This window comes from Diadema setosum, chromosome 5, assembly GCF_964275005.1.
Source record: "Diadema setosum chromosome 5, eeDiaSeto1, whole genome shotgun sequence".
Lineage (NCBI taxonomy): Eukaryota > Metazoa > Echinodermata > Echinoidea > Diadematoida > Diadematidae > Diadema > Diadema setosum.
In genome coordinates, this window is record NC_092689.1 from 14,559,381 (window position 1) to 14,579,787 (window position 20,407).

The 20,407-nt window shown below is 37.6% G+C and overlaps 1 protein-coding gene across 1 annotated transcript in view; it reads right to left on the reverse strand.

Annotated features, from left to right (window-relative positions):
* Nucleotides 1-6,429: 6,429 nt before the first annotated feature.
* LOC140228542 (sushi, von Willebrand factor type A, EGF and pentraxin domain-containing protein 1-like) overlaps nucleotides 6,430-20,407 on the reverse strand; it is a 45,281-nt gene continuing 31,303 nt past the window's right edge. Inside the window, exons 14-19 of the mRNA XM_072308775.1 lie at nucleotides 18,413-18,598; nucleotides 15,963-16,148; nucleotides 13,683-13,868; nucleotides 7,626-7,811; nucleotides 7,050-7,235; nucleotides 6,430-6,644 (exon numbers count right to left, since the gene is read on the reverse strand). Of these exons, the coding sequence (XP_072164876.1) occupies nucleotides 6,430-6,644; nucleotides 7,050-7,235; nucleotides 7,626-7,811; nucleotides 13,683-13,868; nucleotides 15,963-16,148; nucleotides 18,413-18,598 (1,145 nt within the window). The remainder of the gene's footprint in view (nucleotides 6,645-7,049; nucleotides 7,236-7,625; nucleotides 7,812-13,682; nucleotides 13,869-15,962; nucleotides 16,149-18,412; nucleotides 18,599-20,407) is intronic.

Here is a 20,407-nt window from a genome sequence, read left to right on the forward strand (position 1 = left end):
CACTTGTTTAAGATTGCAGTATATTTTATATCATGAACGCGACTGAACCCGAGCGAGCGGAGCGAGCGAGGGGGGAGGGGAGGGTGTGGGAGGGGGGTGTCCCCCTCCCACGATAAGAACTTTTTGCATTTTGATGTTGCAAATGGAGCAATTTGATGCATGTTTTTGCGCGTTTTATTGACGTGAAACAGTCCCTCTTGTTTAAGGTAGCAGTATATTTTAGTGTAGATTATTATTGAACAATTTGCCTATAAAATCGTATAATTCAAATACACTTTTTGTATTAATTCTTTTCACTGAATATCATGAACGCGACTGAACCCGAGCGAGCGGAGCGAGCTGAGCGAGCGATGGGGTAGGGGAGGGTGAGGGGGAAACCCCCCTCCCACGGTGAGAACTTTTTACATTTTGATTTTGCAAATGGTGCAATTTGATGCATGTATTTGCGCGTTTTAACGACGTGAAATAGTCCCACTTGTTTAAGATTGCAGTATATTTTAGTGTAGATTATTATTGAACAATTTGCCTATAAAATGGTATAATTCCAATACACTTCTTGTATTAATTCTTTTCACTGAATATCATGAACGCGACTGAACCCGAGCGAGCGGAGCGAGCGAGGGGGTAGGGGAGGGTGTGGGAGGGGGGTTTCCCCCCTCCCACGGTGAGAAGTTTTTACATTTTGGTTTTGCAAATGGTGCAATTTGATGCATGTTTTTGCGCGTTTTAACGACGTGAAACAGTCCCACTTGTTTTAGATTGCAGTATATTTTAGTGTAGATTATTATTGAACAATTTGCTTATAAAATGGTATAATTCCAATAAACTTCTTGTATTAATTCTTTTCACTGAATATCATGAACGCGACTGAACCCGAGCGAGCGGAGCCAACGAGGGGGGAGGGGAGGGTGTGGGAGGGGGGTGTCCCCCCTCCCACGGTAAGAACTTTTTGCATTTTGATTTTGCAAATGGTGCAATTTGATGCATGTTTTTGCGCGTTTTATCGACGTGAAACAGTCCCACTTGTTTAAGGTAGCAGTATATTTTAGTGTAGATTATTATTGAACAATTTGCCTATAAAATGGTATAATTTAGATACACTTCTTGTATTAATTCTTTTCACTGTATATCACGACTGAACCCGAGCGAGCGGAGCGAGCGAGGGGGTAGGGGAGGGTGTGGGAGGGGGTGTCCCCCCTCCTACGGTGAGAACTTTTTGCATTTTGATTTTGCAAATGGTGCAATTTGATGCATGTTTTTGCGCGTTTTAACGAGTTGAAACAGTCCCACTTGTTTAAGGTTGCCGTATATTTTATTGTAGATTATTATTGAACAATTTGCCTATAAAAAAGTATAATTCAAACACACTAGTCTTCTTGTATTAATTCTTACACTGAATATCATGAACGCTGTCTGTTCAGCAATCAAACAGAAAAAGCATGCACACGAGGGTGTAGATAGGGGCATATCCCCTCCCACACGAAGGTGATTTTGCGTTTTCAGACCTGAAATTCAGCGATCTGGTGCAAATTTTTGGTGCAACACTTTTTCATCGAAGTGTTAAAATCACGGAATTTAGCTCTTATTCCGAATGTGCACCATCTGTGCGTATGTATAAAGTCTAGTGAGGTAGAACTTAGGGGAAGGGGGATTCCCCCTCCCGCTCGCGGAGCTTTTGCGATCTTGGTATAGCCACAGTCTACTTCTTTGCATGGCGGGGGGGGGGGGGGGCGAACAGGAAGAAGGCGTTGGCGAGTGTTATCTCCACTCTTCCCTTCCGATGGAGCTTGTATCTTTTTAAGGCTGAAATTGAGATATCTCGTATACGCATAATAAGCATATTTGATGAAATCAAAATTTGGGTAATCAAAAAAAAAATGATGGGGGGGGGCTGAGGGAGGAAAGGGTCGATTAAAAGGGGAAATTCCCCTTATACATGAGGGAACCTTCAGTTTTCGGAATATTAGTGAAAAGTCTTGCGCACTCAGAATTATTCAGAATTTTTTTTTTTTATCTAAAAAGTGTACTTCGCTAGGGAAAGCGGCAAAGAGGGGGAGGGTTTGGGAGGGGGATACCCCCTCCCAAGCACGAGAGATTTTGCATATTTTGAATTGAAATTCAACGATCTGGTGCACACTTTGAGTGAAATATTCAAAAAAATATATCTTATGTGATGAAAGGTTGCAAAGGACACCCGCTTCATGTGCATGCATACAGTATACACGCATTTTTTTTTCCGCCTCCCAACTCCTCGGTCCAAATCTTAGGGGGGGCGACCGCCCCCATCGCCCCCCCCCTGGCTACGCCAGTGTATGTAGGAACATTCAAAGTGGCGAATTTAATGAAGACCAGATGATGATTTCAACCGAATTCCCAGATAGGCTGGTATATCTGTGTAACATTTGTCTTTCATCCTGGAGGATTTCGCACAAATCGTTTATCAAAAAAGGCGATATGACAGTTTCTTCTACAGTGGGTAACTGATGATAATAATGAGATAAAGCTGCGAGAGCATATTATCATACTAGTTATGTTAGCAGGTATGACATGCTCTCGCAGCTTTATCTCATCATTATCATTAGTTATCCACTATAATAATATACAAATATACTTTGCCTTAATTGAGAGTTTCTTGTTAAAATTACGGGCAGAGGTGACTCCAACAGTCCAAAGAATTATTCACTGAGGGGCGCAGCCCCGAAGTAAATAGTTCTTTTTGAGGCACCGAGGCCTATAGTTTGAACAAGAAACTCGAAATTAGGCAAAGTATATTTGTTTTATATTTTGGATCAAAAATTCAAATAAAAGAAGGAAAAATTGGGGGAAATGGAAAGCGAGAAGTCGTATGCTGGATGCGATGTTTAGAAGGGATCTTACATTGACCGTGCCTTGATATAAGAAGCATGTCGCTGCGCACGATGTCAGAACTGCTTTGCGATGCGACGCACGGTGTAAGGTGCGAAGCAATGCGCAATGTCAGAATTGTTTTTATGACGTCACAATTGTTTTGTTAGAAATTGATACATTTCAAACTGACGGCACGAGCAGTGCGCAATGTCAAAATTGCTTTGTGGCGTCACAATTGTTTTGCTAGAAATGGATACATTTCACAGAGTGACGGTGCAAACCTGCGCACAATTTCACAATTGCTTTGTGACGTCATTTTGCAAATAGTACTTTATGGAGTGTCAACTTTCTGAAATAGCTGAAAATACCTATAATCACGTGAAGCTCTTTCAACCAATCACCAGAGGATACATTTTTGATCCAAAATATAAAAGAAACTGTCGTGTTCGTATCAGGGCACCCCACGACGACAACTACCCCCCCCCCCCCCCTTCCCCCTAAATACTGGTTAGGTGATAAGGTTAGAGTAAAGATTATGGTTAGGGTTAAAGGTTTAGGGTTACAGTTTGGAGTAGGGTTAGGATTTATAGGTTCAGGATTAAGACTAGGGTTAGAGTCAGGGAAAGGGTGTGGGGCAATTGTCCAGGGGGTTAATTGCCCTAGAACCGTCGTATTAACACTAAAACTTAGATCACTTCTACCTGAAAGGGGTTCAGCTTCGCAGATTGCTGCGTATCGGGCAAAGCAGCATTCGTTTCGCCATTTCCCATCGTTATTGGCCGATACGCAGTCAGTATCATACATTTGGGAGCTCCCCTTTGTTGGTTGGTCTGTATCCCAGTGCTTGTATACGAGCCTGTAAAGCAGTGACGAGAGGGAAATGAAACTCCATACAATCGACAATCAGCATAGTTACGTTACTCCGAAGTTTCCTTAATCGGAAAAGGAAATAAGGTTCGTTAATTCGAGGGTTCGTTAGTACGCACCTTCTTTTTTATTTTCGGACTTAGGAACCTTCGGAATGAGAAACCTTATACTTCAATGATAATTTGAAGAATATCAATTTTGATCAATTAATGATAATGTTTTTACAGGTAGAAATCGTTGCGAGTAAATGTTTTTTCAGCCAGCATTTATGATTTCTATTTTTGCCATCTTACATCCTATTCATTCTAAAGGAACAATTTACATTAGAATTAACAGCGATGTTTCGATGAGGCTTTAGTAAACTGTTTCACTGCAAATGTACACCATTTTTTTTTTCATCCAGGGTCAATTTCAAAAATTGCTCTTGTTTCATGTTAAAGGTGATGTAGTGTGAACCAACGTAAGATCATGCAGGCCTACCCTCGGGAAGATACGTAATCTATCTTAATTTTGCATCTTAAATTTGATTCTTTCGAGTTGGATCTTATCTTTCAATCAGATGATTAACTTTATATACAAATTTGACTGGTCCTCCCGTGGAAATCATACCGTCGGGCCCGAGAAATGGTTTGCCCTTATCATCGTTCCTAAATCACGTAAACTGGAAATATCATCCTTCAGAAATTACCTATGGAGAGAATTTTGGAGTTGCGAGAGGGCCTTTATCATTCATTATTCTCTTGTCTTGAAGGGCAACAATAAATACGGTCAGAAATATATTATATTATAAGATTTTAGAAATAGTCAAAATGATCCCAGGAGTCGACTTATATGACAGCCTTTACTAGCACGCTGGCCAAAGACATCAAAATAACTATGTGGTCACTACAAACGCCTTTGCGGCTTTTGGGAAAAGCTCAGTGCCTAACATGATCAGTATTCTTATTTTCACGGGCGCATAACTGCTAAACTAGGACAGAAGAAAAAAGTCTGGCATATGAGATTATGATCTTTCAATTCCCGGAGTCCCGGTTTCCGGTTGTTTAAGCCCTTAAACTTTAAAAACAGCACGAGAAAAACAAACAAACAAAAAACGAAAGTTCACACAACTTTGTTCGACACAAATATACAAGCACATAAACTCATACAAAGGCACAGGAAATGCGACCCGTGTAACATAATACAAATGTATACCCATCGACTCCATGTCAGCATGAGCAGTATACTCACAATTCAGAGTCCATGCCCAAGAATCTATCCCGGCTCCCTTCTACAAAATCGTGGGCTCCTACCCAGATTCGTGACCCTGCGAGGTTATTTTCAGCACGGAACTTCTGCAGTGATTGCAGTTCCGCGTTAGAGTCGGGAAGTGCCAATCTTCCACCCCTGCTTTTGCATTTCTGTGTCCAGTAAAAGAGTCATTGATACCATGGATACGGCAAAGCGTATATTTCACAGGTAATCACATGTAAACAACAACGAAAACATGCAAACCAAATTTGATCAATATCATGATAAACACATCGTCATTAAAACATGGACTAACCAGAACATTACTCATGCCTTCATGGTATATGAAGGGCAATAAATTGACTGTGTTTGTTAAAGTGTAAGAAAATAGCGCAGTAAGTCCTAGTTGCGTCTTTTTTGCCATGGTTACTTTTTTTTTTTCTATGCAACACGAATGAACCTAGGAGACTGTAAGTATTACCTCCTCCCTATCTACCTTTTAAATATGTTTACATACATATATATATATATATATATATATATGTATATATATATATATATATATATATAGTCATATATGCATATACAAATCATACATTCTTACATACATAATACACATATACAAATATATACATGTACACAAACAAGTGTCTGATTGGCGTGATATAAGAGAAGAGAATATCGATGGGCTAATATGATTCATAACCTTGAGAGGTAAAGACGAAACTTACCCTGACTTGACCTTCCCATGTATCCTTTTCAGGAATAGGTTGATAGCACCTAATCCTGTCAAACGACTGGAACCCCCGTGGGCACTTAACTCGAGGAGGATTTGGGTCTGTCCTTGCTTGTTCTGTTAAGACAAATTAACATGAAATATGCATCAATATATGATTCATGCTCTCAACATAACTTTAAACTTGGTATTAAAGATAACCTTTTTACAGCAGACATGTTACCAGGTTAAGGCGTTTCTTACATGTCTTACAAGTTGTACAAAGAGACTCACTTTTTTATTCATTCTAAGTTATGCACGTAGCAACACTTAAGCTGTGTTTGCAAGATTTGTTAAGTATCTGAATATGATGATCACATTATACTGTACATGGCTCAAAGTGATAGAAGACATTAGACGTTCAGTGGTCAAATTGATATCACTGATTTATCCTATATCATACAAACGTTACTATCAGAGTAATGAATATCACGTAAACATGGTTCAAAACGATACAATCAAGGCGTTAAACGTCCAGTGGTAAATTGATTACTTTATCCTGTCATATTATACACGTTATAAGAGTAATGAAATCCACAGATACATGACTCAAAATGATACAATAAAAAGGCATTAACGAATGCTCACATTGATGTTACTTTTCTTTCCAATTCTGGGGGGCTTTGAACAATATCAGGTGTCATTATATGTATTACCATTTCATTATCATAGAAAGTTTTTCACTTAATTTTTCACACAATAAAATCTAGCTATTTTGAGTCAAGCCTATTCAACTTACGCTTGCAGGTTGGAGCGTCGCCAGACCATTCAACTCCACCGTTGTTGTTCGATTCGCAAGTTCGAGTGGGTTCGCCCTCAAGATCGTAGCCGTCGTTACAGCTGTAGGTAGCTGTGTCTCCCAACGTATTTGAGTCACTTTCAACGTTTCCGTTTTCTAGATCATCCGGTTCGCCGCACGACTTAGCTGTGTTTACATGATTTGTTAAATAACTGAATATGATGATCACATATAGTGGCTAATAATATAATGGTAGAAGGAATTAGACGTTCAGTGGTCAAATTAATATCACTTTATCATAGCATACAAACGTTGCTATTAGACTAGACAAACGAAATAGAAATTCATAGAAATTCACATATAAATTGCTCAAATAATACAATACAAAGGCATCAGACATCCAGTGTCCAAATGGGTATTACTTACTCTTCTTTTCAGTTTTGGCTTTTTTTTGGGGGGGGGGGAGGGGGGCTTAAAACAATATCAGCTGTTAATCATATGACTTACCATTTTCATTATCATAGCAAGTTTTTCACTTAATTTTTCACACAATAAAATTTAGCTATTTTGAGTCAAGCCTATTCAACTTACGCTTGCAGGTTGGAGCGTCGCCAGACCATTCAACTCCACCGTTGTTGTTCGATTCGCAAGTTCGAGTGGGTTCGCCCTCAAGATCGTAGCCGTCGTTACAGCTGTAGGTAGCTGTGTCTCCCAACGTATTTGAGTCACTTTCAACGTTTCCGTTTTCTAGATCATCCGGTTCGCCGCACGACTTAGCTGTGTTTACATGATTTGTTAAATAACTGAATATGATGATCATATATAGTGGCTAAAAATGATAGAAGGAATTATACGTTCAGTGGTCAAATTGATATCACTTTATCATAGCATACAAACGTTGCTATTAAACTAGACAAATGAAATTAACATAGAAATTCACATATAAATTGCTCAAATAATACAATACAAAGGCACTAGACATCCAGTGTCCAAATTGGTATTACTTACTCTTCTTTTCATTTTTTTTTTTGAGGGGGGGGGGGCTTAAAACAATATCAGCTGTTAATCATAATTATGACTTACCATTTCCATTATCATAGCAAGTATTTCACTTGATTTTTCAAACACTACAATTCAGCCTTTTTGAGTCAAGCCTATTCAACTTACCCTTGCAGGTTGGAGCGTCGCCAGACCATTGCACTCCATCGTTGTTGTTCGATTCGCAAGTTCGAGTGGGTTCGCCCTCAAGATCGTAGCCGTCGTTACAGCTGTAGGTAGCCGTGTCTCCAAACGTATTTGAGTTACTTCCAACGTTTCCGTTCTCTAGATCATCCGGTTCGCCGCACGACTTAGCTGTGTTTACATGATTTGTTAAATAACTGAATATGATGATCACATATAGTGGCTAAAAATGATAGAAGGAATTAGACGTTCAGTGGTTATATGATATCCCTTTCTTTCACTTTTATTTCTTCCTCTTTTTTTTTCTTTTTTACTTTAAAGACTACCTAGTATCGAATTCGTCATCATTTCTATTATTATTGAAGTCTCTCAACATTTTATCCACGAAAGTTGTTTATGATCAGAATGGCCTTGGTATATTAGGGAGAAAATTAGCAGTTCTTTATTACGGAAACTCTCAGCTTTTATCTGTGTATAGCAGATTCCTTTCATCTCTGATTATCTACGAACCCTTTCCTTTCGGGTTAACCAGGGCTGCACACTAACCCATTTTTTCTGCCGGTCCAACCTGTCTCTGTCGGACCGGTAAATGCCCCGTTTTACCATTTTTTACCGGTCCGAACAGAAAATTTACCGGTCAACAACGACAACCTAAAAAAACATTAAATGACTTGCAAACTTCTATTTTCTTGTTTTTTATGGACGTACCCCCTTACCCATGTACATTTTACAGATTAATATATTTTTTAAACTTGCATTATTTATTGCACAAGAAATTAAAAAAAAGATAGGAAAAAATAGAATGTTTGTTTTTGAATTACAGTGTGAAATGATAATGAACAAAATCAGATTGTATCAAATGCGTTTGTGACTTTTTCTAAACATCGGCGCACGAACTTGCTGCGTAACCTGCTCTTGGTGGTCAGTTGGATTGCGACGATTTAATGAATTATTTTAGCTGTGATATTTTCTGATGCACGCGCTTCAAGGGGGTCTTTATTTTTCTCCCGATAATCTATTCGCATTGTGCATGCGTTCTTGAAAGGTACACGACAGGCAGGGCCGAATTCGCAATCCTTTTTGCGCCCATTTCCACCTCAAATATTAGCGGGATTGTGACGATTTCATAAATTACATGTACTTCGGCTGTAACATTCTCAGATGCAAGCGCCAAAAGAGGTTGAAAATGTGTCCTTTATTTTTCCCGATAAACTCTTCGAATTTCGTAAGCGCGTTCTTAAAAAAAGATGCACCACATGGCCGAATTCATGATACTTTTTGCGCCTATTTCTACCTCAAATATCAGCGGAATTGTGGCGATTTCATGAATTACTTCGATGTAACTTTTTGTGATGCACGCACCGGCGAGAATGGTTGAAAATGCGTTCTTTATTTTTCTCCCCATAATCTCTTCGCATTCCGTACATGCGTTCTTGAAAGGTATACGACACGGCAGAATTCACGATCCTTTTTGCGCCTATATTTCTACCTAAAATATCAGCGGGATTGCGACGATTTCATAAATTACTTCGGCTGTAATCTTTTATGATGCAAGCGCCAAAAGAGGTTGAAAATGTGTCCTTTATTTTTCCCGATAAACTCTTCGAATTTCGTAAGTGCGTTCTTAAAAAGATGCACCACATGGCCGAATTCATGATACTTTTTGCGCCTATTTCTACCTCAAATATCAGCGGAATTGTGGCGATTTCATGAATTACTTCGGATGTAACTTTTTGTGATGCACGCACCGGCGAGAATGGTTGAAAATGCGTTCTTTATTTTTCTCCCCATAATCTCTTCGCATTCCGTACATGCGTTCTTGAAAGGTATACGACACGGCAGAATTCACGATCCTTTTTTGCGCCTATTTCTACCTAAAATATCAGTGGGATTGCGATGATTTTATGAATAACTTCGGCTGTAATCTTTTATGATAACGCGCCAAAATGAGTTGAAAATGTGTCCTTTATTTTTCCCGGATAAACTCTTCGCATTTCGTAAATGCGTGCTTAAAAGATATACGACACGGCCAAAAATCATGATTCTTTTTGCGCCTATTGTTTCCTCAAACTTCAACGGGATTGCGATGATTTCATGAATTATTATTCGGCTGTAATCTTTATGATGCACGGGCCAAAAGGGGTTGAAAATGTGTCCTGTATAATTTTCTCCCAATAATCTCTTCGCATTTCGTACATGCGTATACGACACGGCTGAATTCACAATCCTTTTATCGCCTATTTCTACATTAAATATCAGCCGAATTGTGGCAATTTCATAAATTACTTCTGATGTAATCTTTTGTGATGCACGCACCAGCTAGAATGGTTGAAAATACGTTCTTTATTTTTCTCCCCATAATTTCTTCGCATTCCGTACATGCGTTCTTGAAAGGTATCTACGACACGGCCGAATTCACGATCCTTTTTGCGTCTATTTCTACCTGAAATATCAGCGGGATTGCGATGATTTCATGTATGACTTCGGATGCAATCTTTTATGATACACGCGCCAAAAGGGGTTGAAAATGTGTCCTTTATTTTTCCCCGATAAACTCTTCGCATTTCGTAAATGCGTGCTTAAAAGATATACGACACGGCCAAAAATCATGATTCTTTTTGCGCCTATTGTTTCCTCAAACTTCAACGGGATTGCGATGATTTCATGAATTATTATTCGGCTGTAATCTTTATGATGCACGGGCCAAAAGGGGTTGAAAATGTGTCCTGTATAATTTTCTCCCAATAATCTCTTCGCATTTCGTACATGCGTATACGACACGGCTGAATTCACAATCCTTTTATCGCCTATTTCTACATTAAATATCAGCGGGATTGCGATATGTCATTAATTATTTCGGCTGAAATCTTTTGTGATACATTCACCAGAATGGTTGAAAATGCGTTCTTTATTTTTCTCCCGATAATTTCTTCGCATTTGTGCATGCGTTTTCAAAATTATACATTGCATGCAGGGCCGAATTCGATATTCTTTTTGCGCCTATTATTGTTTACTCAAATTCCAACGGAATTGCGAAATTTTCATGAATTACCATTCGGCTGTAATTTATATGATGCAAGCGCCAAAAGGGGCGAAAATGTGTCCTTTATTTTTCTCCCGCTAATCTTTTCCCATTTCGTACATGCGTTCTTAAAAGGTATACGACACGGCCGAATTCACGATCCTTTTTGCGCCTATTTCTACCTCAAATATCAGCGGGATTGTGGCGATTTCATGAATTACTTCAGATGTAATTTTTTATGATGTACGCACCAGAAGGGTAAAATGTGTTTGTTTTTTTTCTCCCGATAATCTCGTCGCATTTGTGCATGCGTTTTTGATAACCAACACGGCATGCAGGACTGAATTCAAGATCCTTTTTGCGCCTATTATTTCCTCAAATTTCAACGGGATTGCGTTGATTTCATGAGTTGTTATTCGGCTAGCTGTAATCTTTTATGATGCACTCACCAAAGGATTGTGTCCTTTATTTTTTTTTTCTTCCCTATAATCTCTTCGCATTTCGTACATAAGCTTTTGAAAGATACGACGCGGCCGGTCGAATTCATGATCCTTTTTGGGACGATTTCTACCTCAAATATGTAAGTGGGACTGCCATGATTTCATGATTTTTTTTCCTCCCTAGTATTATGTATTCACATTTTGTGCATGCGTTCTTAAAAAGTACACGGAAGAGCCGATTTCGTGATCCTTTTTGCGCCTATCTTCATTATGAGACCATTCTGAGCGAATGAAAATATTCATTTGTGAAATGACTGTGTAAAATGAAAATGAACGCAATCAGATCCATTTACTGTATAGCTGAATATCGAATGTGGTTTTTACTTTTTCTAAAAATCGACACAAGTAAAATTTAGTTCTAACATAACTGCCACGCTGCTGCGAAGCCGGGAGCGGATCGATCTTGCGTTAAAAAATCATGAGTAAAATGACCCAGAAATGCGTGCGCTTCTATCAATGCTTCTTGTCTGGCATGACCGCCGATCGCAAGCAAACGAAAAGCAGTTACACTGTACATGCTCTGCATGTATTGCATTGCATGGCAGTGCGTGAGCAGCGCCAAATGCGCAAGCGAGGGCGAATAACTGGTCGACTGCTAGTGCTCAAAACTAATGAATGTTTACTGTACAAAGTGCACCGGTAGACATAAACGAAAACTTGTGTAAAACTTGTTGAACAGTGCGATATCTTGCATTCTGTTTCTCCCTGATCGGGGCTGCTCTTTTTCTTTCTACTGACCCCACCAATGCTTTTTTTTTTTACTGGTCATGTCGGACCGGTAACTTGTGGATTTCCTGAAAAGTTACCGGTCCGACAGTGACTTTTACCGGTCTTTGACCGTCGGACCGGCGCCAGTGTGCAGCCCTGGGTTAACTTAATCTTCTTTCGTTCTCTGATTAATGAACCTCGGTTTATTTTCTCAATAAGGAATCCTTAAATTTTAGATTTGGAGAAGAGAACCTTCTGAATAACGAGCCCTATTACAGATTCAGACAACGAACATTCGGACTACCGAACCGTATATTGGAAACGGACATACTTCACGACGAACCTCCTGAGACCGATAATGACATTATTTCACTATTTCACTTTCATATCTTAACATGACACAAAATGAAGACAATGAAATTTGGACTATAACTGGTCGTGGTTTGGACATAACAATACACTATACCTTGTAAATGAGACAGTTACAAGTACCGAATATCAAAAAAGTGATGTTATCAAAAAAGTGATGTTCATATCTTTTTTGTCGAAAAATGAAATAAAACATTGAATTGAATTGAATTGAATTGAATACTATATTAGATCTGAAGTAAGCAAATACAACTTATTTGACAACCACGTTTATGACGTTGAATGTATCATGACATAATAATTCGAGGGAACGAAGCAGGTACTTAAGTATCTAGGCAATCAACTAAAGGTTACTAATGTTATTAACGGAACGGAAGAAACCTACTAGAAAGCTAATAGGTTGGGAAAAAAGGAGGGAAAGAAAAATAGAGGTAGACTTGAAACATGAAAGTAGAGCATAGAAATGTACATATACATAGGACCACGTGCATGAACATTATATGCCCTACTTATAGGCAGTACAGATGCACACATCATTCAACTGAATTCTGGAGATGATGATTGTATGCAATCGACCTTTAAAAAAAAACGACACCTCAAACAAATCTGCTATAATAATTTTGTCCACATGTTGCGCATCTATTGGTTTACTCAGGAGTACCCAACGTCTGCAGACTGACAGGGTGAGAGGAATGGAATAGAAAATAAACCTCGCTTTGTTTTTCGTAGCATAATCAAATTGCAAAGATATTCCGTATTCATCAACTTGTACCAAAAAAATAAAAAGGAAGAGGACGACAGATTAGGCTTCTTCGACCCACTGAAAACATTGTTTTCCATGGACTTTAGTTAGACAGTGGTTTCTGTGTATTGCGACAAATACTGAACTTGGTATTAAAGATAAGCTTTTAACAGCAGACATGTTACCAGGTTAAGGCGTTTCTTGCAAGTTGTACAAAGAGACTCACTTTCTTCTTCATTCTAAGTTATGTACGTAGCAACAGTTAACTGTGTTTGCAAGATTTGTTAAGTATCTGAATGATGATTACATATTATGGTTCAAAGTGATACAATTAAGACATCAGACTTTCAGTGGTCAAATTAATATCACTAATTTGTCCTACCATACAAACGTTACTATCAGAGTAATGAGTTAAAGAGTTAAACGTCAGGTGGTAAAATTGATATTACTTCATCCTGTCATATTAAACACGCTAATACACTAAGAGTAATGAAATTCACGTATACCTGCCTCAACATGATACAAATTAAGGCAAAAGACGTCCAATGGTCAAATTGATGTTTCTTTTCTTTCCGGGTTTGTGCTTTCAGCGATATCAGCTGTTATATGAATCACCATTTCCATTATTGTAGAAAGTTTCTCAAAATGATTTTTATCAAAATAAAATTTAGCTATTTTGAGTCAAAGCCTGTTCAACTTACGGTTGCAGGTTGGAGCGTCGCCAGACCATTGCACTCCACCGTTGTTGTTCGACTCGCAAGTTCGAGTGGGTTCGCCCGAAAGTTCGAAACCGTCGTTACAGCTATAGGTAGCCTCGCTTTCGAATGTTCTTGGATTATCTTGAACATTTCCATTTTCTGGATCATTCAGCTTTCCGCACGACATACCTGTGTTTGCAAAATTTGTTAAGTATCTTAATATGATGATCACACGTACATGGCTCAACGTGATAGAGGGTATTAGACGTTCAGTGGTAATATTGATATCACTTTCCTTCCCTATTCTTCCTCCTTTTTGTGACTTTAAAGACTACCTGGTATAAATTTTGTCATCATTTCCATTATTTTAGAAGTTTCTCAACATTTTATTCACGCAAGCTGCTTATTACCAGAACGTCCTTATTTCAGTGGAGAAAATTAGCAGCTCTTTATTACGGAAACTCTCGGCGTTTACCTCTATGTATATAGCAGATTCATTTCATCTCGGACTGTTTAAGAAGCCTTTCCTTTCGGGTTAACTTATCTTCTTTCGTTCTCTGATTAATGAACCTAGGTTTATTTTCGGAATGAGGAGCCCTAAAATTTCAGATTTGGAGAAAGAACCTTCTGAATAACGAACCCTATTTCAGATTCAGACAACGAACATTGGACTATACCGAACCGTATAAGGGTAACGGACATTCTTCACGACGAACCTCCTCAGACCGATATTGACATTATTTCACTATTTCACTTTCATACCTTAACATGACTCAAAATGAAGACAGTAAAATTTGGACTATAACTGGTCGTGATTTGCACATAACAATACACTATACCTTGCAAAGGAGACGGTTACAAGTTACCGAATATTATTAGATTTAAAGTAATCAAATACAACCTATTTGACAGAGTTTTAAGGTTTATGATGTTGAATGTATCATTACACAATAATGTTAGGGAACGGAACAGGTACTTAAGTATATAGACAATTAACTTAATGTTACTAATGTTAACCGAATGGAAGAAACCTACTAGAAAGCTAATATACTTGTAAAGAAAAGGGAGGGAAAGAAAAAAACAGAGGTAGAATTGAAACATGAAACTATAGAACACAGAAATATACATATACATATACATATTCTTATACATATACATATACATATACATATGCATATGTGATAAAAACCTAAAATGGCATTCTAGACTAAAAACGCTATTTTAGGTTTTTATCACATTATGTATATTCATATACATATACATATTCATATACATATACATGTACATATACATAAACGTATTCATTAGGAGTGCGTGTATGAACAATGCCCTTCTAATAGGCAGTAAAGATGTATACATCAGGAGATGATGTACAATGATGTATGCAATCGGACTTTAAAAAAAAAAAAAAAAAGAAAGAACGAGGCCTCAAACAAATCTGCCAATTGTCCACACGTCGCCCATCTATAACTGGTTTATTTAGGAATGCAGAGTACCCAACGTCAACTGCATACTCAATGGCAGGGTTGTAGAAATGGAATAGAACATTACCCTTTTATTTCATAGCATAATCAAATTGCAAAGATATTTTGTATTCATCAACTTGTACCAAAAAAATAAAAAGAAAGAGGACGACAGATTAGGCTTCTTCGACCAACTGAAAACATTGTTTTCCATGGACTGTAGTTAGACAGAGGTTTCTGTGTATTGCGACAAATACTGAACTTGGTATTAAAGATAAGCTTTTAACAGCAGACATGTTACCAGGTTAAGGCGTTTCTTGCAAGTTGTACAAAGAGACTCACTTTCTTCTTCATTCTAAGTTATGTACGTAGCAACAGTTAGCTGTGTTTGCAAGATTTGTTAAGTATCTGAATATGATGATCACAGATACATGGTTCAAAGTGATACAATTAAGACATCAGACTTTCAGTGGTCAAATTAATATCACTAATTTGTCCTACCATACAAACGTTACTATCAGAGTAATGAGTTAAAGAGTTAAACGTCAGGTGGTAAAATTGATATTACTTCATCCTGTCATATTAAACACGCTAATACACTAAGAGTAATGAAATTCACGTATACCTGCCTCAAAATTATAGAAATTAAGGCATAAGACGTCCAATGGTCAAATTGATGTTTCTTTTCTTTCCGGGTTTGTGCTTTCAGCGATATCAGCTGTTATATGAATCACCATTTCCATTATTGTAGAAAGTTTCTCAAAATGATTTTTACCAAAATAAAATTTAGTTTTTGTGAGTCAAAGCCTGTTCAACTTACGGTTGCAGGTTGGAGCGTCGCCAGACCATTGCACTCCACCGTTGTTGTCCGACTCGCAAGTTCGAGTGGGTTCGCCCGAAAGTTCGAAACCGTCGTTACAGCTATAGGTAGCCTCGCTTTCGAATGTTCTTGGATTATCTTGAACATTTCCATTTTCTGGATCATTCAGCTTTCCGCACGACATACCTGTGTTTGCAAAATTTGTTAAGTATCTTAATATGATGATCACTTGTCATGTACATGGCTCAAAGTGATAGAGGGTATTAGACGTTCAGTGGTAATATTGATATCACTTTCCTTCCCTATTCTTCCTCCTTTTTTGTGACTTTAAAGACTACCTGGTATCATTTTTGTCATCATTTCCATTATTATAGAAGTTTCTCAACATTTTATTCACGCAAGCTGCTTATTACCAGAATGTCCTTATTTCAGTGGAGAAAATTAGCAGCTCTTTATTACGGAAACTCTCGGCGTTTACCTCTATGTATATAGCAGATTCATTTCATCTCGGACTGTTTAAGAAGCCTTTCCTTTCGGGTTAACTTATCTTCTTTCGTTCTCTGATTAATGAACCTCGGTTTATTTTCGGAATGAGGAGCCCTAAAATTTCAGATTTGGAGAAAAAACCTTCTGAATAACGAACCCTATTACAGATTCATACAACGAACATTGGACTACCGAACCGTACAAGGGTAACGGACATTTTTCACGACGAACCTCCTTAGACCGATATTGACATTATTTCACTATTTCACTTTCAAACCTTAACATGACTCAAAATGAAGACAGTGAAATTTGGACTATAACTGGTCGTGATTTCCACAGAACAATACACTATACCTTGCAAAGGCGACAGTTACAAGTTACCGAATATTATTAGATTTGAAGTAAGCAAATACAACCTATTTGACACAGTTTTAAGGTTTATGACGTTGAATGTATCATTACACAATAATTCTAGGGAACGGAACAGGTACTTAAGTATATAGACAATTAACTTAATGTTACTAATGTTAACGGAATGGAAGAAACCTACTAGAAAGCTAATATACTTGTAAAGAAAAGGGAGGGAAAGAAAAAACAGAGGTAGAATTGAAACATGAAAGTATAGAACACAGAAATATACATATACATATATATGAGATACATATACATATGTGATAAAAACCTAAAATGGCATTCTAGACTAAAAACGCTATTTTAGGTTTTTATCACATTATTCATATACGTATACATATTCATATACATATACATATACGTACTGTAAAAGTGGAAATTTTCGCGGTGTTGAAATTTTCGCGCATTTCGCGCAACCAGAAACTAGCGCGAAAATAAAAACACGCGAATATTTTTGCTTGCCATACGTTCCTGTGCGTGATGTCTTGATTCCGCGGAATTAAAAACACGCGAAACTCTTCTGACCCGGCCTAGCGCGAAAAATTAGTCACGCGAAAATATCCACTTTTACAGTATTCATTAGGAGTGCGTGTATGAACAATGCCCTTCTAATAGGCAGTAGAGATGCATACATCAGGAGATGATGCACAATGATGTATGCAATCGGACTCTAAAAAAAAAAGAAAGAACGAGGCCTCAAACAAATCTGCCAATTGTCCACACGTCGCCCATCTATAACTGGTTTACTTAGGAATGCAGAATACTCAACGTCAACTGCATACTCAATGGCAGGGTAGTAGGAATGGAATAGAACATTACCTTTTTCATTTCATAGTATAATCAAATTGCAAAGATATTTTGTATTCATCAACTTGTACAAAATGAAATAAAAAGGAAGAGGACGACAAATTAGGCTTCTTCGACCAACTGAAAACATTGTTTTCCATGGACTGTAGTTAGACAGTGGTTTCTGTGTATTGCGACAAATATTGAACTTGGTATTAAAGATAAGCTTTTAACAGCAGACATGTTACCACGTTAAGGCGTTTCTTGCAAGTTGTACAAAGAGACTCACTTTCTTCTTCATTCTAAGTTATGTACGTAGCAACAGTTAGCTGTGTTTGCAAGATTTGTTAAGTATCTGAATATGATGATCACAGATACATGGTTCAAAGTGATACAATTAAGACATCAGACTTTCAGTGGTCAAATTAATATCACTAATTTGTCCTACCATACAAACGTTACTATCAGAGTAATGAGTTAAAGAGTTAAACGTCAGGTGGTAAAATTGATATTACTTCATCCTGTCATATTAAACACGCTAATACACTAAGAGTAATGAAATTCAAGTATACCTGCCTCAAAATTATAGAAATTAAGGCATAAGACGTCCAATGGTCAAATTGATGTTTCTTTTCTTTCCGGGTTTGTGCTTTCAGCGATATCAGCTGTTATATGAATCACCATTTCCATTATTGTAGAAAGTTTCTCAAAATGATTTTTACCAAAATAAAATTTAGCTATTTTGAGTCAAAGCCTGTTCAACTTACGGTTGCAGGTTGGAGCGTCGCCAGACCATTGCACTCCACCGTTGTTGTCCGACTCGCAAGTTCGAGTGGGTTCGCCCGAAAGTTCGAAACCGTCGTTACAGCTATAGGTAGCCTCGCTTTCGAATGTTCTTGGATTATCTTGAACATTTCCATTTTCTGGATCATTCAGCTTTCCGCACGACATACCTGTGTTTGCAAAATTTGTTAAGTATCTTAATATGATGATCACTTGTCATGTACATGGCTCAAAGTGATAGAGGGTATTAGACGTTCAGTGGTAATATTGATATCACTTTCCTTCCCTTTTCTTCCTCCTTTTTTGTGACTTTAAAGACTACCTGGTATCATTTTTGTCATCATTTCCAATATTATAGAAGTTTCTCAACATTTTATTCATGCAAGCTGTTTATTACCAGAATGTCCTTATTTCAGTGGAGAAAATTAGCAGCTCTTTATTACGGAAACTCTCGGCGTTTACCTCTATGTATATAGCAGATTCATTTCATCTCGGACTGTTTAAGAAGCCTTTCCTTTCGGGTTAACTTATCTTCTTTCGTTCTCTGATTAATGAACCTCGGTTTATTTTCGGAATGAGGAGCCCTAAAATTTCAGATTTGGAGAAAGAACCTTCTGAATAACGAACGCTATTACAGATTCAGACAACGAACATTGGACTACCGAACCGTACAAGGGTAACGGACATTCTTCACGACGAACCTCCTTAGACCGATATTGACATTATTTCACTATTTCACTTTCAAACCTTAACATGACTCAAAATGAAGACAGTGAAATTTGGACTATAACTGGTCGTGATTTCCACAGAACAATACACTATACCTTGCAAAGGCGACAGTTACAAGTTACCGAATATTATTAGATTTGAAGTAAGCAAATACAACCTATTTGACACAGTTTTAAGGTTTATGACGTTGAATGTATCATTACACAATAATTCTAGGGAACGGAACAGGTACTTAAGTATATAGACAATTAACTTAATGTTACTAATGTTAACGGAATGGAAGAAACCTACTAGAAAGCTAATATACTTGTAAAGAAAAGGGAGGGAAAGAAAAAACAGAGGTAGAATTGAAACATGAAAGTATAGAACACAGAAATATACATATACATATATATCAGATACATATGTGATAAAAACCTAAAATGGCATTCTAGACTAAAAACGCTATTTTAGGTTTTTATCACATTATTCATATACGTATACATATTCATATACATATACATATACGTATTCATTAGGAGTGCGTGTATGAACAATGCCCTTCTAATAGGCAGTAAAGATGCATACATCAGGAGATGATGCACAATGATGTATGCAATCGGACTCTAAAAAAAAAAAAGAAAGAACGAGGCCTCAAACAAATCTGCCAATTGTCCACACGTCGCCCATCTATAACTGGTTTACTTAGGAATGCAGAATACTCAACGTCAACTGCATACTCAATGGCAGGGTAGTAGGAATGGAATAGAACATTACCTTTATTATTTCATAGTATAATCAAATTGCAAAGATATTTTGTATTCATCAACTTGTACCCAAAAAAAAATTAAAAGGAAGAGGACGACGGATTAGGCTTCTTCGACCCACTGAAAACATTGTTTTCCATGGACTGTAGTTAGACAGAGGTTTCTGTGCATTGCGACAAATACTGAACTTGGTATTAAAGATAAGCTTTTAACAGCAGACATGTTACCAGGTTAAGGCGTTTCTTGCAAGTTGTACAAAGAGACTCACTTTCTTCTTCATTCTAAGTTATGTACGTAGCAACAATTAGCTGTGTTTGCAAGATTTGTTAAGTATCTGAATATGATGATCACAGATATATGGTTCAAAGTGATACAATTAAGACATCAGACTTTCAGTGGTCAAATTAATATCACTAATTTGTCCTACCATACAAACGTTACTATCAGAGTAATGAGTTAAAGAGTTAAACGTCAAGTGGTAAAATTGATATTACTTCATCATGT